This window comes from Ursus americanus, chromosome 6 (genome assembly GCF_024610735.1).
Source record: "Ursus americanus isolate L20-20 chromosome 6, mUrsAme1.1.p, whole genome shotgun sequence".
Classification (NCBI taxonomy): domain Eukaryota; kingdom Metazoa; phylum Chordata; class Mammalia; order Carnivora; family Ursidae; genus Ursus; species Ursus americanus.
In genome coordinates, this window is record NC_142132.1 from 40316104 (window position 1) to 40331302 (window position 15199).

A 15199-nucleotide genomic window follows, 5' to 3' on the forward strand; every position below is an offset into this window, starting at 1 on the left:
CGGCGTGGGGAGCGCAAGGGTGTGTGACCTTCGTCCCAGCTTGCCTGCTTCGCCTCAGTAACTGGGTGTAAGAGCAAGGACAAACTCAAACGCTAAAATGGTTCTCGAGAACAGTGGCTTTCAAGTGTTCTGTGCCATGACCCCTGACAAAACAACAACAAATAGACATGATAACCCAACCCACACGCACATGTACGTGGAACAGAATCGAAGCGAAAGTTTAGGAAATAAGATGCACCCTTTCTTTATGTGCTGTGCCCTGGGATTGCCTCGTCTGTTCAAGTTCGTTTTTAAAATGCTGGGTATGAGCTATCAATCATTAGCTCACTAATGTGTTACAAGCTGCCGTTTGAAAAACCGTATTTAGACTATACCAGAACCATTTTGCTCTCCTCCCGGTACAGAAGCTACTGCCACGTCCAGAGTCTTCCAAGGTCCTCTTCACGCCCTCAGCCTGCTGCGTTTTTCTTCCCAGCGTTACCGCCGCCTGGCACGGTGCTCGTACTTACGATCAGCCACCCTCCACCTCCAGCTCCTTCCCCAGCCCCTGTGGAACCTCGACCTCTCTCACTGCGGCGCCCCAGAGCAGTCCCAAGACGCTCTCTGCTGTCCCCGTGTGCCCCCAAAGGCACACCTTTTCCTTTTCCCTTGCATGTGTAAAGGCGACAGATGACACACACCCACTCTTTTGGGCCCCCACTCCCTCAGTCCTCATGTATGGAGGGCCTGCTCCGTCCTCGGTATCCTCCAAGCCCTCCGTCAACCCTGCAAAGCCCGTGTCATTTCCACCCGTGACTGAGAAAGATGGCACTCTGTGAGGCTGGGGAAGCTAGTGAGAGCCCAGCCGGGACTCACTTCCAGGGCCTTGCTTCGCTGTGTGCCTGGCGTTGGGGTGGGCCCATCAGAGGGTGTCGGGGAGACTCAGACAGGAGGGCCTGTCCCTGTGTCTGTGTCACTGAGGGGGCCTGAGGGGAGGGCTCCTGCTCTGTCACTGCGGCTTTAGCTGAAACGGCCGGGAGGCTTGGGGGGGCTGGGGGACGAACGTCCTGTACCCTCCGAAGGGACTTCTGTTTTGTTTGATAAATGGTTCTGGTGCTGGGGACAAAATTAATTTGGAAACCACTGCAGTGAAAGACTGGGAGCCACTGAAGAATTCTAAGCAGGGAAGTGACATGATTACATTTGCATTTTAAAAAGGGAGACAAAGACATTTTGGTATAAAAATAAATCTCCTTAATCACTTCATTGCGGCAGAACAGCTTTCCTCGGGTGCGTTCCCTTGTAGCCTTTGATGACCTGCGGGGACTTCATACCGGTGCAGACCGTGCCACGTCCGAGTTGCATTGTGCTTTCCCCCTTGATGGCAGATGTCTTCCCGTGACCTTCTTAATGACCATTCAGGATGGTTATGTGGCACGCCACATCGGGGGGGACCTTTGCTCCCCTCCCCATCCCCTCACGGTTGGGCGGCACCTGGAAGGGCCATGGAAGGGGTAATACTGCTATTATTGTTCCCGTTGCTTCCCGTCTTCCTTTTGTATGAATGACATAGAAATCAATGTTCGGGGCTTTTTTATGTTAGGGCTTTTTTAGGTCCATATTGACTTCTTCTCTTGGTCATAGTCCTAGCTGGGTCAAAGGTCCTTAGTACTTTCAGGTTCACAGTGAAATTGAGCGGAAGATATGGAGATATCTCATGTACTCCTTTGCCCCCACACATGCATGGACTGGCCCATCATCAATGCCCCCCCATCAAAACCGTTCATGGATTCCAGCTGATGGACCTACATCGACACATCACTGTCCCCCAGAATTCATCATTTACATTCACGTTCCCTTTTGGTGTTGTACATTCTATGGGTCTGAACAAATTTCTAATGACATATATTCATTAGTAGAGTTTCATACAGTTGTTTCACTGCCCTAAAAATCTTCTATGCTCCATATATGTGTTCCTTCTTCTCCACCCCACTCCCCAACCATCCCCTGGCAATTACTGATCTTTTTACCTCTCCATAGTTTTGCCTTTTCTAGAATGCCATGTGGTTGGAATCATATAGTCCGTGGTCTTTTCAGATTGACTTCTTTCACTTGATAGGTGTTCAAGTTTCCCTCATGTCTTTTGTCTTTTCATGACTTGGTGGTTTGTTTCCTTTTAGTGCCGAATAATGTTCTGTTGTCTGGATGTCCCGCACTTGATTTATCCATTCACCTCCTGAAGGACATCTTTTGTTTCCAAGTTTTGGCAATTATGAATGAAGTTGCTATAAACACCCACGTGCAGGCTTCTGTGTGGACATAAGTTTTCAACTCCTTTGGGAAAATAGCAAGAAGCATGATTCCCGAATCATATGGTAGGACTATGTTTGGAAGATGCATTGTCTTCCAAAGCGGCCGGGCCGTTTTGCGTTCCCACTGGCTTCAGAGGAGAGTTCCTGTGCCTCCACCTCTCACCAGCACTTGCTGCTGTCAGTGCTCCGGATCTGGGCCATGTTAATAGCATCCCGAAGGCTTGCTTTAGGGAGCAGGTTGCTCGTCAGTTTCTTTCTGTTTGTGTCTCTGAGCTGAGCCCAGAACTGGTGTAGGCTAGCTCTCAGCTGAGGATTCCGAGTCCACAGCACAGGACGGAGATGGTGCATCTCTGAGACTTCAACACATAAATGCTAAATGAATAAAAGAAACAAAGTTTTAGGGCCAGGGTTTTGCTGTGCCTTTTGGGAAGTGGCTTGGCATCATGGAGAGTGTGAGGACTTTGGGTGACGGAATCTTGTTTCTGTCACTAAGTGGCGTGATCTTGGCCCTGTTGAATGCCTTCCTCCCTTGTTCGTTTTGTTCATCTTGCCAGTGGCACTAATAATATCACCCTTGTAGGATTACTGTGGGATCGAAGGAGCTGATGTGTTCTGAGGACCACCTGGTGTACAGAAGGGTCTTAAAGACAGGTGGCTCCTTTCTTCTCTCCCTTCTATTCATGTCATTTGAATTAGGCCAACTTCTAATTCAGCAGAAAATGCTACCCTAGGTGGCACTTCAAGGGAGGGTCCTTGGCCTGGGGCCCTACCTGGGGTTTGGATTGCAGACAGGCTTCTGTTGTGCTCAGAGTTCCATAGAAGGCATCTTGGTTATGCCCCTTTTCTTCTGCATCTTTCCAGCAGATAGAGAGTAAAGCCTATTTTCGGGTTGAAGACTACATCCCAGCAAGTCTGATTGAGAGGATGACTGCTGTCCGGGTCCAAGTTGAAGTCTCAGAGATGCACCGTCTCAGTCCTGTGCTCTGGGGAGAGGATGCCGAGCTGGAGTTCTTGAGGGTGAGGCCTCTGTACCTCTGGAGGGGGTTCTGGTGTTCAAGGGCATACAGCCAGCCCTTTCCTCTGGAGCTTTCTCTGGGGGGCCGGATGTGCTCAGACCCACATGGAGGTATGAACAAGGGACTTGAGACATTGGGAGGGAGGAAACTCTAACATTCTGCAGGGCAAGGAGAAGCTTCAGGAGGCAGGTGCTTTGGGAATGATTCCCCCCAAATGGGTAGGATTTAGTGGGCTGGGTGGATAGGGCAGGGCCTTTCTTTAACCATAAAGCTCACAGTCACTTTTCTATGAGTGAGGAGACCACATCTCTCACAGAGACACATGGGACAACTAAAGTGCAAAACTGGGGTATGGAACAAAAGCAAAGCCACTGGAAGACCTCAAGTTTCCAGCCTTCCAGGCAACCGTCCTCAGCACAGCACAGATGGTGTGGTGCATGCATATGGGTAGAGCTCTGGTGCACACTCTCTTCAGCCCTCAAGCAAAAGCAGTGGCATTTGAGTCCCCCATATCTGTGGGCACACACGGGACCTACGATGAAGAGCCTTTGTACACTCCACGACTTACTTGTTGTGGGTCAGGCGCTGCGTGGAATGGAGACAGAAAAGACGTGCTCCTTGCCCCCAGGGAATCCCAAGTCTCACAGGGAGGACAGACAGGTACCTAGAGACGGGCACAGGGTGCTGTGTGATGAGAACAATAACGAGGAGTCAGGGAGTGGCTGCTCTTGCCTGTGCAGATGGAGCTGGGGGGGGGCATGTGGGAGGAACCCCCTCACCCTACCCCAGCTCGGCTTCCCCAGGTCCTCAGGATACCTGGCTGGCCTTTAGAGCTGAAGAGGAGTTTCAAAAGAAGCTCCGGATTTGTACATTTCTCTGTACAAGTCTCCCCAGATGGATAGGAAGCGTGTCCATGTTGCTTGCCTTTAGTAAAGATAGGCATTTGAAAGCAGAGCTGCCCAGGCAAGATCTGGCCTTTTCTTTTTGGTCACTGAGCAGCCTGTCTGCAAGACCTTGCACATGTAGACCCATAAGCACTTCATGTGAGAATCCCCGGTGGGAAGGAGCTCACTGCTTTCTACCATCCAGGCTTTGGGCATGTTCCTTGTCAAGACAAAGCGGCCTTCCTTTGATGAGGGACAAGCGGGCACGTCAAAGCCATCAGCAGGCATCTGAGGGAGGGTGGCGGCTGAACCACAGAACCAGTAGGCAGGCCAAGGGCTCGGGTCTGCGGAGGCCTCTGTAGGACCAAGAATGCCCACCTGCTCGCCCCTCCCCAGGCTCCAGCTTTGTTCGTCCTGCTCTCTGTGTCCCTCCTTGAATGATGAAAATTGATTGTGAAGGAATCCTCTGTCTCCTAGGCAGAAATACAGGAAGGCTTTGTTTCAGTCATTGATGGAAAACAGCGAAGAGATTTGACCTCATTTGCATGCCATCTTATCAGTTTCAAGGAACGCTGGGGTTTAGGTCCGCGTGCTGGCTGGTTGGGCATGCGAGGGCTGTGTACCGCCCCTGCTGCGTGAGACCCCTGAGGGCTTTGTGACCCCATAGCACATCAGGACCCTCCTCGTTTGGGTGAGTGTTAGCTAAGCAAAATCTTCCCCCCGTAATTATAAAAGTAACAATTCGCTCATAATTCTGCCCCCTGGAGACAGCACAATTATATTTTGTTGTACTCATTCCTCTTTCTGTTCTGTGCATTCACATGTGTATACACATACACATTTAAAATTGGGTTTATATTATATATGCAGATTTGTGTATTTTTATAACCCCATCTCACCAACATTTTGAAACTTTATTTTAAATCAACACATGGTGCACCCTAAATTTTTTCTCAATACTCTGTTGTTTGGCACATACTTTGTTTTAAATATGGGACTATTTTAAACAATCCTGAGATTAACGCTTTTGCTACATTAAGCCTTTAGCTGCATTTGTGCTTAATTCCTTAGGGATAGAATCTCATGAGTGGAATTATAGGGTCTCAGGTTGTGAACATTTGAAACATTGTTGCTATATATTGCTAAGACATTCTTCATTGCAGTCCTTTCTATACATTTCTTGTCCTCCCTACTAGGTTGTAAATGTCAGGGCCCTGAATCCTCAGAGCTCAATCACTCCCTAAACAGACACTGGATTATTTAATTACAGCTCCTCGGGGCTCCTCTCTTCCATTATCAGATGGGGCCTCTTGGCCTCCGGTTCACCGATGACTGATTCTGCTAGTTCCTCATCTCACACTGGAAGAAGCTTTGGCAGAAATCCAGTGTGGGTAACGCTGATAACATACTCTGTCTGGAAGATTCACAACCAAATTAGCATATTAATCCCAGAACAACCTGTTCAAGGTTAACTCAATGTTTTCCAAACTTCTTCAACCAGGGAATCATTTTTTTCACGTAAACAAAGAGTTTCTATATACTATAAACACATTCCTTTTTTTTTTTTTTTTAGCTGTTGAAATCATACTGGTTATATCCTGTGTCTTACCCCATTTAGCACATAACATATGCATGCCCCAGATAGTTACAAATGCTTTGTAAATATCTTTTCTAAAGGCTACCTAATGATCCTTTTGAAGGCGGTACTTTAGGAAATATTTATCTCTGGGAGCTGGTTCCCCAACCCAAGCCTGCTACTCTGCACCGAATGTCACTATGAGAAGGGTTTGTCTGGATTATTTCAGTACACTTTCTTAGGACAGATTCCCAGGAATGGAATTATAGGGTCAAAGGGTATGAGTTGGTACGACTCTCTTGACAAAACAGTCCATTTGTTCCAACAGTTTTCAATACAGCAAGGATGCTGCAAAGGCTGGGAGCCAGGAGAGTCTGGGTCCAGTCTAAACCTGGCTGCCTCTGTAGGGAGGAGAAAATAGTGAGATGCCCGTAAGCACATGGAGATAAAGTGGCCCTCTAAGAGGACAATTAGCAACCGCAATACAGAATGACCAGGAGAGGTGCTCCAGAAGATTCCCTAGTAGAGCATGGAGAAAGAGATATTATTATTTATTTTTTTACAGATTGAAATGCCCCTGAGGATCTTATGTATATTCACCCATGTTCCCAACCATTATGGGAACTCTGCATTTTAGTTGCTGAGACTGAGGTCTCAGAAACAGACTTACACTTCTGTTTCTGGCTCCTAAGTGTACCTCTGCTTTCTCATTGAGCACTACATCACAAACTAATGATGGCTAACTGAACATAATAAAAAAAAAATAAAAAAAAAAGAATAAAGATAGCTACACCTCTCTGTTGTGATGGCTGTGAAGATTAAACAGCATAATGCATGAGAAATGTTTACAATGGTGCTTTGCCATTTTATTTTTTTATTTTTTATTTTTTTTAAGAGAGAGGCGGGGGAGGGGCAGAAACTCTTCAGCAGGCTCCGTGCCCAGAGCAGAGCCCTATGGGGCCTTGATCTCAGGACCCTGAGATCATGACCTGAGCAGAAATCAAGAGTCAGGCACTTAACCCACTGAGCCCCCCAGGCGTTCTGGCGCTTTGTCATTTATAAATTCTGTCACTCCAAATACTTAAGGATCATGTGCTCCTCTATATACTTAAAAAATAAAATAAAAACTAAAATTAAATACTAAACGATTAAAGCATGCAGGCAAGTCTAGTAAAAGGCAAAGTCTTTAGTCTAGTGAAGACTATTTGAAGGCTTTAAATTATTTTTTGGAAATATCACATCCAATTATTTAAAGGAATTTACCTTTTTGTTTTGGGACGGCCCTAATCAGTACCTTAAGCACACGCCTAGTCCGGCTGTTGAATATCTCAGCACCGAAAGCTCAATAAATAGTGTTTCGGAGGCTACCGCGGATGACAGGGATGGTGAGGAACCGTGTCTCCGGAGTTAGAACACGAGCAGGCTCCAGGCCCAGAGACTTAATCAGCATCACGGGAAGAGCTGTAGGCTCTGCCGGCAGCATAATCTGTCTGCAGACATCATTCACGGAAGGAAAAGAGCACAGCAAGGATCCTGCGGAAGGAGCTCTCAACAGTCATAATTTGTCCCTATTGTTATTACCCTGTGTGGGGGTGGGAGACATTGGCCGGGACAGAGTCCTCTCTGCTGATGGGTAGAGATGGGATACCAGATCTCACCGACGGAGCCCTGCCGAGGGCGTTTCCAGTTTCTGGAGCAAGAAGTCGCTGCTGCGAGCCCAGGTGCCTCAGCCTTCTGATGAGGCCTGGAACGTCGCAGGTGACGATGCAGACGGTAGACCCAGCATAGAGTCGTGATTACCATTCAGACGTAAAAGCATTTGCATCAGGCTGATACTCCAATCTCTTAAGAATTCGATGGGCCTGATGCAGTCGCCATCCCTGATCGACCCTCAGGGCTCTGACCAAATTCAGTCTCATGACCTGGTAAACTGAGGAACGACCTTGGGCTGTGACCCCACCTGGGACATGGTGAGAGATGCCACTGATAGGCCATTTGCTCTGCAAGATGTCCATGGCTTGTCTTGCTTTCACAGTGGCGCTCACCACCTGGAAGGTTGCTTTCTACGCCTGGGCCTTGGTTTTTCCATTTGTAAAATGAAGGGGTTGTAGCAGAGGATATTTCAATATTTCAACAACTTGATAGACACCACTGGGAAAAGGAATCCCTTACCCTGAGGTGACGCAGAAGAGTCTGAATGCTAAACACTTGTTCAGAATAGTCTTACTCTGTTGTATCATTTTCATAGTAACTGCTTTCCAGGTGTTGTTTAAGGAACTCCATGATAAAGGAGTCCTAGAGTTAATAAAATAGGAAATGCTATCATATTAGAGATGAGGAGAAATTCTATAGCAAGGAGATGCGGTTAGCTCAGTGTTTTCCTAAACTTATTCGGCAGTCCTACTCTTTCTGTTTTCGGCACATCTGTTAAAATGCTTCTCGTGAACTGGCTTGAAGCCCATTATTTGAGATTAGTGGGACCATCTCTTCTAAATTGGCCTTTTTCTTGCTCCAGGTCACTCAGCAGCTCCCGGAATACGGTGTGCTGGTTCATCGAGTTCTCCCAGAGAAGACCAGGGGCGAAGGGGAGATGGCCTTGGGGATCTGTGCCAAGGGTGTCATAGTACACGAAGTGAAAAACAACAGCAGGATTGCGACTTTGCGGTTTCAGTGGAGAGAAATCAGGAAGATTTCGACTTGTGTGAGTGTACCTCAGTGGATAACTGCTTCATTGTCCTTTGTCCTGTTGCCCCTTGAAAGGAGCAGTGGGGTCGCGTGATCTCCCCCTGACCAGGTAAACCCACAACCAGTTACTCCGATGCACTGTGGCATGTTTGGAAGAAGCCTACCTGGGGATCGGAGAGTCAGTCCCCAGGAGGCCGTCTCCTCCCCGTCTCTTGCCCGGTCTTCTCTGCACCCCCACGAATAGCCATCAGCCAAAAAGGCTACACCTTCCCTCTGGGTAGAGTTCTCTTAATTTGGGGAATCCACCGATGCTGAGAGCAAGGTTGGTGTTGGGAGATGGGAGAGGAGAGCTTACTGTAGGTGGAGTGAAATCTGCCAGGTTTTGAAACATTTCTCTTGTGCTTTAAATTTTCCCCGTGCACACAGTGTCCTGAGGCGTCCGGCCTGTCTCCCATGAACTAGAGGTGTGCTGTAGGACACTGGGGACTGCGGATCGTTGATGCCCATGGAACATTTAAAAGCCGTTTTTTATTTTTATTTTTTTTATTTTTTTTTTTTTAAAGATTTTATTTATTTATTCGACAGAGATAGAGACAACCAGCGAGAGAGGGAACACAGGCAGGGGGAGTGGGAGAGAAAGAAGCAGGCTCATAGCAGAGGAGCCTGATGTGGGGCTCGATCCCAGAACGCCGGGATCACGCCCTGAGCTGAAGGCAGACGCTCAACCGCTGTGCCACCCAGGCGCCCCATTAAAAGCCATTTTTTAGAAACAAAAAATCCCTATTAAACATATCACATTTGAAATATTTCAGTGTTATTTGCATGAGTATTTATATACTTCCTGAATTTAGTTACAATAAATTTGCCACCAAAATCATTATGGATGACCCCCAGATTGCTCTGGTGCCTAACCTGCCTGCTTGCCTGGTCGGTCACCCCAGCCAGCGCGCCATTTCCTTTGGTGGTGATTTCCTTATCAATTGTGAAGGTCTTTGCCTTTTGGCCCATGGAAAAAAAAATCAGCTCTTTCTTTCTATTTAATAATCTTTTAGGGTTTTAAGAATTTTTCTCCTGGCTAGATTGCTGTTTTTATGCTCATTATCTGATGTTAGAGTTTCCTCAGTAGAGCATAATTGGTTTAATTCATTTTCTTAATGTTTCCTTTGTGTTTTCCATCTTGGCCGTTGAGGTTGACATACTGTTGAAGCATGATTCTTGATAGTTTTTCTTTTTTTTTTTTTTAAGATTTTATTTATTTATTTGAGAGAGAGAGTGAGAGCACAAGCAGGGGGAGGGGCAAAGGGAGAGGGAGAAGCAGACTCCCCGCTGGACGCAGGGCCCCACGTGGGACTCCATGCCAGGACCCCGAGATCATGATCTGAGCCAAAGACAGATACTTAACCAACTGAGCCACCCAGGTGCCCTCTTGATAGTGTTTCATGATAAATTAGTTTGTCTTTGGGAAAAAAGCTTATATCTAAAAGTAAATAACTGAACAGAATTTAACTGAGTTCTTTAAAGTGGCTTATAATACACCATTGGGAAACTTTACCCCAAGTATTTTTGACTATATCTAAAAGTAAACAAAATTTATATTTGTAAGTTTTTTAAAATAATTTTAATGACTCAACTTACTTTAATTCAATTGAAAGATGATTTGAGGAGTTTTAATTATGGAATTAATTCAATACTATTGTGTTGCTTCCTATTTTCTTTACGTCATGGTTAACCGTTTAAATTTTTCGATGTGATCTGTTTAGGACATTTGTAAAAATGCAGATAACCTAAAATGTAATTTTGAAAAATAGAATTTTCGAAGTTATAAAGTTTAACAGGCCCCTTAAGTTAATGCTTTATATTTAAGTTGGTTTAATATTTATAAACATTTATTTTCCCATGACCAGGGACAATCTCTTGACTAAAGCCGGAAAGTCATCAGGTTCACAACACAAACTTAGTAGCTTAAAAAAAAATAAACAGCCTTGCTGCTAATTAGGATTTCCATGCCTTGATGACCCTCCTCTTCCTCGGCACAAATACCTTTTTTATGGAAAGGTCATCCTGTGAAATGACGTCACCAATTGATTGCGACAAATGAGGCATCTTGAGAAAAAGTGACTATCACTCTTCATGCTTCTGCGAGCACAATAAGCGAACTCTGTGAACAATACAAGAATGAGCTCAGGAAGTAGGTTTGAAATTTGCCTAATTAATAGCAGACGCCAAGACGCTTCAGGCAATTGCAGACCATTGCTCTTGCCCGCCTGCAGGGAAATAGTGAGAGAGTTAGAGGAAAATGCCATTTTGGACTGTGATCGTAGACATGGTGGCAGCCTGTCTGGGACAGAGACAACAACGTTAGTTCAGAAGATTATCCATTCGAGAAAGGGTTCGCTGTGGAATGATGACCCTACCGGTGTTGGTAACCATTCTGGGTTATTCGCGGTGGTTCGAAAGCCTGAAGAGGAACGCAGAGAGCAGGGGAGGCTACGGGCTTTGTAGGGCTCCCTTTAAGAAAAAGAATACAAAGTTCTGAATGCAAACTATGAAATGAAAGTGAATATTCCTTTAGAGTGAGAAAAGAAATCGCCACAACTTGTGAATTTAAAAATGGGAACAACTATGCCAAACCGTCAAGCCTAAAACGATTACTGGTATTAATTCACTCCCCGATCAACTGTAGGTCCTTTCTTCTTTCAAATGGTAGTGGCGTGCACTCTGATGGTGTTTCCATATCCTGACACTTTCGCAATAGCTTCTCTAGAGGCACCAGAAGTCTAATGTAGACTTTCCTCCAGCATCGCTGACTGAAAGTTATTTTTCTTTTTGAGAAGATGCAGAAAGCCTGACACTTTGCACAGAGACACACTCGCTGTTTGCAGTGCCGCCTCAGGCTTCTGGGCTACAAGGGCAGGCAATCGAATACGCTCTACTTCGTGTGATTCTCCCTCAAAAAAAGGAAAAACATCACGTGATCTGTTGAGAACGCAGTACCTACAGTTCTAAAGTATGTCCCCGAGAGGACAGAACTGCCGCTTGATCAGGGTGTTTTTGAGAATTAAGTCCCAGTTTTCATTCCTGACAACTGAAAGAGATTTCTGTCACACCGGCCTCTAGCTCTGAACATTTCCGAGCTTGCTTTCCACACTTCACGAGAACACGCGAGGACCTGGCCAGAGCCCTTGCCGGCCCCTCAGCTTCGTTAGCTCCGTGGCAGGTCTGCCTCCGTCTGGAAGAGCATCACCGTTCTGCAAAGAGATAGCAGACCAGACACACACACACTAGTGGGCGAACGAGCAGCAGTAACGATAAAACTACAGGGGATGAAATGTTCGAAATGGCAAAACACGGCTTTGAAACGAAGGTGATGTTATGGAAGCACCGAATGTGTTTGTACTGCAACAACAGAGGCGCCAATCAGTTTTTTTGTGTTTGTACTGAAAACTCGGAGCTTCAAGTTTGACATCCTCTTGTTCACAGAGCAGCTCGTCTCTGTGAAAGTTTGCTTGCACACACGCATTTTCATTAGATGATGTTATCAAAATGGAGAAGAAATCCAAACTATGACAGTTGAGACTGTTTTTCAGCTTTATGCCTAGAAATTCCACCTACTGTGGTACTTAAAGCTTTAGTGTCTAAAAGGAGAGTTTTGCCAAGAGTTTATGAGTTGAAAGAAAGATTGGGGTGTGTGTGTGTGTGTGTGTGTGTGTGTGTGAATGATTCTCTTTTCTCAGATTTGTTAAAGAACAGTTCTTAGATTTTTTTTAAAAAAACGACACGCTCGTCTAAAATTTTTTAATAGCTGAGTGCGCTTACTAGAAAATCGTCAAGACCATATGAGAGTGTATCAACGTGTACTGACAAAAAGGATGAATTCCAAGCAAATATTCAAGTGTGGAAAAGCAAATATTCAACCGCTGGAGTTCAGGTGTCATTATAATTTGAATACTAAGAAAAAATCATTAAGGCTAGCAGGGCAACGTCTATGAGTGCTTGAGAAAAGACATTATTTTAAAAAATACTGGGGAGAGGCTAGTTCAGTGGGGCTCCAATTCACTTGCATCAGTAGCCGGGGTTTCAACATTACATTTGTCAATAAAGTGAAAGAATATTTAGAAAATGCTCAAGTTTTTTAAAATTAGGTTATGGGTAAAAACAGTTTCTCAGAGGAAAAGTAATGAATAATTATCTGCCTTTTGTTAATATTTGACCCTGTGTTTGGAGCTTCCGGGAAATGGCGACTCTTATGAATTAAAAGGGATTAGCATTAATAAGGATCAGGGGTTCCAGGGAATCCTTTCAAGCATAAGCCCTGTATTTATAGAAATTATCTTTCTAAGAGCAAGCTCAAAGCTCTTATAGAAATATCTAGAATATCTAGACTAGAGATTTTATTTACAAGTTATATATAAATTCATATTTAATATCATCTCTATTACTTTGCATTTTATTGTTTTTATTAACATTATGTATTGAAAATAGTCACGGATTTTTTTCCCCAAAGCTCCATATAGACAATCCCATATAGATAATCCTCTCCAGTTCATCCCACCGAGCTGTACAATATTATCACTTTGTATGTGGGCCCTGAAGGTATAAACGTGGGGAAGCATTTCCTGGTGATGTGACCTGAATTCTGTTACATTCTGAGGACTCTTGGTGTGTTTCCTCATCTGTAGGATAAGGACAATTGTATGACCTCTGTCATTCCGTAGCTTTGAGGATGAAATGAATTAATATCCAGAAAGCACTTAGAACAGAGCCTTTCCCATAACAGCAAGAATATGAGAACGCATACAGCGATCTTTTCTATAAACCTGCTAGCTGAAATTTTGTCTGCAACTTCTGGGAGTTTGTGCAATGAGAACTATAGGTGTATTTTATGGACTTTCGAAATGCACACTGAGGGTTATGTTCACTCTTTGCTGAGGGCCAACTTGTACCTGAGTCATTTCATATGCTTTTCACCTAGTGCATTTCTTGGCAGTTAGCAATTGCCCGATGAACACTTTTTTTTTATAATAATTTTTTTTAAATATATTTATTTGACAGAGATAGAGACAGCCAGCGAGAGAGGGAACACAAGCAGGGGGAGTGGGAGAGGAAGAAGCAGGCTCATAGCGGAGGAGCCTGATGTGGGGCTCGATCCCATAACGCCGGGATCACGCCCTGAGCCAAAGGCAGACGCTTAACCGCTGTGCCACCCAGATGCCCTATAATAATTTTTTATTATGTTATGTTAGTCACCATGCAGTACATCCCTTGTTTTTGGTGTAATGTTCCATGATTCATTACTTGTGTATAACACCCAGTGCACCATGCAATATGTGCCCTCCTTAATACCCATCATCAGCCTATCCCATTCCCCCACCTCCCTCCCCTCTGACACCCTCAGTTTGTTTCCCAGAGTCCATAGTCTCTCATGGTTCATTCCCTCTTCTGTTTACCCCCCCTTTCTTCTTCCCTTTCTTCTCCTACTGATCTTCCTATTTCTTATGTTCCATAAATGAGTGAAACCATATAATTGTCTTTCTCTGCTTGACTTATTTTGCTTAGCATTATCTCCTCCAGTCCCGTCCATGTTGCAGCAAATGTTGAGAAATCGTTCTTTTTGATGGCTGAGTAATATTCCATTGTATATATGGACCACATCTTCTTAATCCAGTCATCTGTTGAAGGGCATCTCGGCTCCTTCCATGATTTAGCTATTGTGGACATTGCTGCTATGAACATTGGGGTGCATATGGCCCTTCTCTTCACTACGTCTGTATCTTTGGGGTAAATACCCAGTAGTGCAATTGCTGGGTAATAGGGTAGCTCAATTTTTAACTTTTTAAGGGACCTCCACACTGTTTTCCAAAGTGGCTGTACCAACTTCCATTCCCACCAACAGTGTAAGAGGGATCCCCTTTCTCCACATCCTCTCCAACATTTGTTGTTTCCTGCCTTGTCCATTTTTGCCATTCTAACTGGCGTAAGGTGGTATCTCCGATGAACACACTTTTGCTTTATGAATGAAGACAAAAAAATAAAAAGAGGAGTTTTCTGTAATCTAAGAAACAATACTGGGCCATGGTCAGACATCTGTCATACACTTCTGGATGCCTAGTACATTGATCGCGAACTGAGGGCTCCAGCATTTGATAACTCTGGATAGTTATGCTTCAATGGCTGGTAAACATAACCAACACATGAAAACCTGTGTTTGCTTCCTTCAGCGAAAGAAATTCACCATCACAAGCAGCATCACTGGGAAAAAGCACACGTTTGTCACTGATTCAGCCAAGACCTGTAAATATTTACTGGGACTCTGCTCTGCTCAGCATGGGTTTAATGCTCAGTCCAGCTCCCTGCCCGTTGCAGCTGGTGAGTAGACACTACATTCTCAACCTCCAGTTTGGAAAGTTTGTTATTTCATAGAAATATATGTATAAATATCTACAGTTGACCCAGAAACCTCCAGAAAGTTTTAGATCTCTCTAATGACTCAAGAGATACTATTAAGGTGAAATATGTTTTTTTTTCTTCCACTGGTAAATGCTAAAATAAATAACACGGGGGGGGGGTAGGCTGAATGGATACAATCCTTTCGAAGTGCAATTGGGAGTATATATCAAAAGCCTTTAGAAAGCTCATGTCTGTGAGCCCTGCAATTTCACTTGCAGACAGATATTTACCCAAAGGTGATAAATATAAAAGTACACAGACGTTTACGCTCATGGGTGTTCACCAGAACGTTCACTAGAC

At 44.8% G+C, this 15199-nt stretch overlaps 1 protein-coding gene across 1 annotated transcript in view; it reads left to right on the forward strand.

Moving 5' to 3' along the window:
* Positions 1 to 15199, forward strand: part of FRMPD2 (FERM and PDZ domain containing 2) — an 82126-nt gene that overhangs the window by 22919 nt on the left and 44008 nt on the right. Inside the window, exons 11-13 of the mRNA XM_087862953.1 lie at positions 3156 to 3308; positions 8283 to 8468; positions 14671 to 14818. Of these exons, the coding sequence (XP_087719079.1) occupies positions 3156 to 3308; positions 8283 to 8468; positions 14671 to 14818 (487 nt within the window). The remainder of the gene's footprint in view (positions 1 to 3155; positions 3309 to 8282; positions 8469 to 14670; positions 14819 to 15199) is intronic.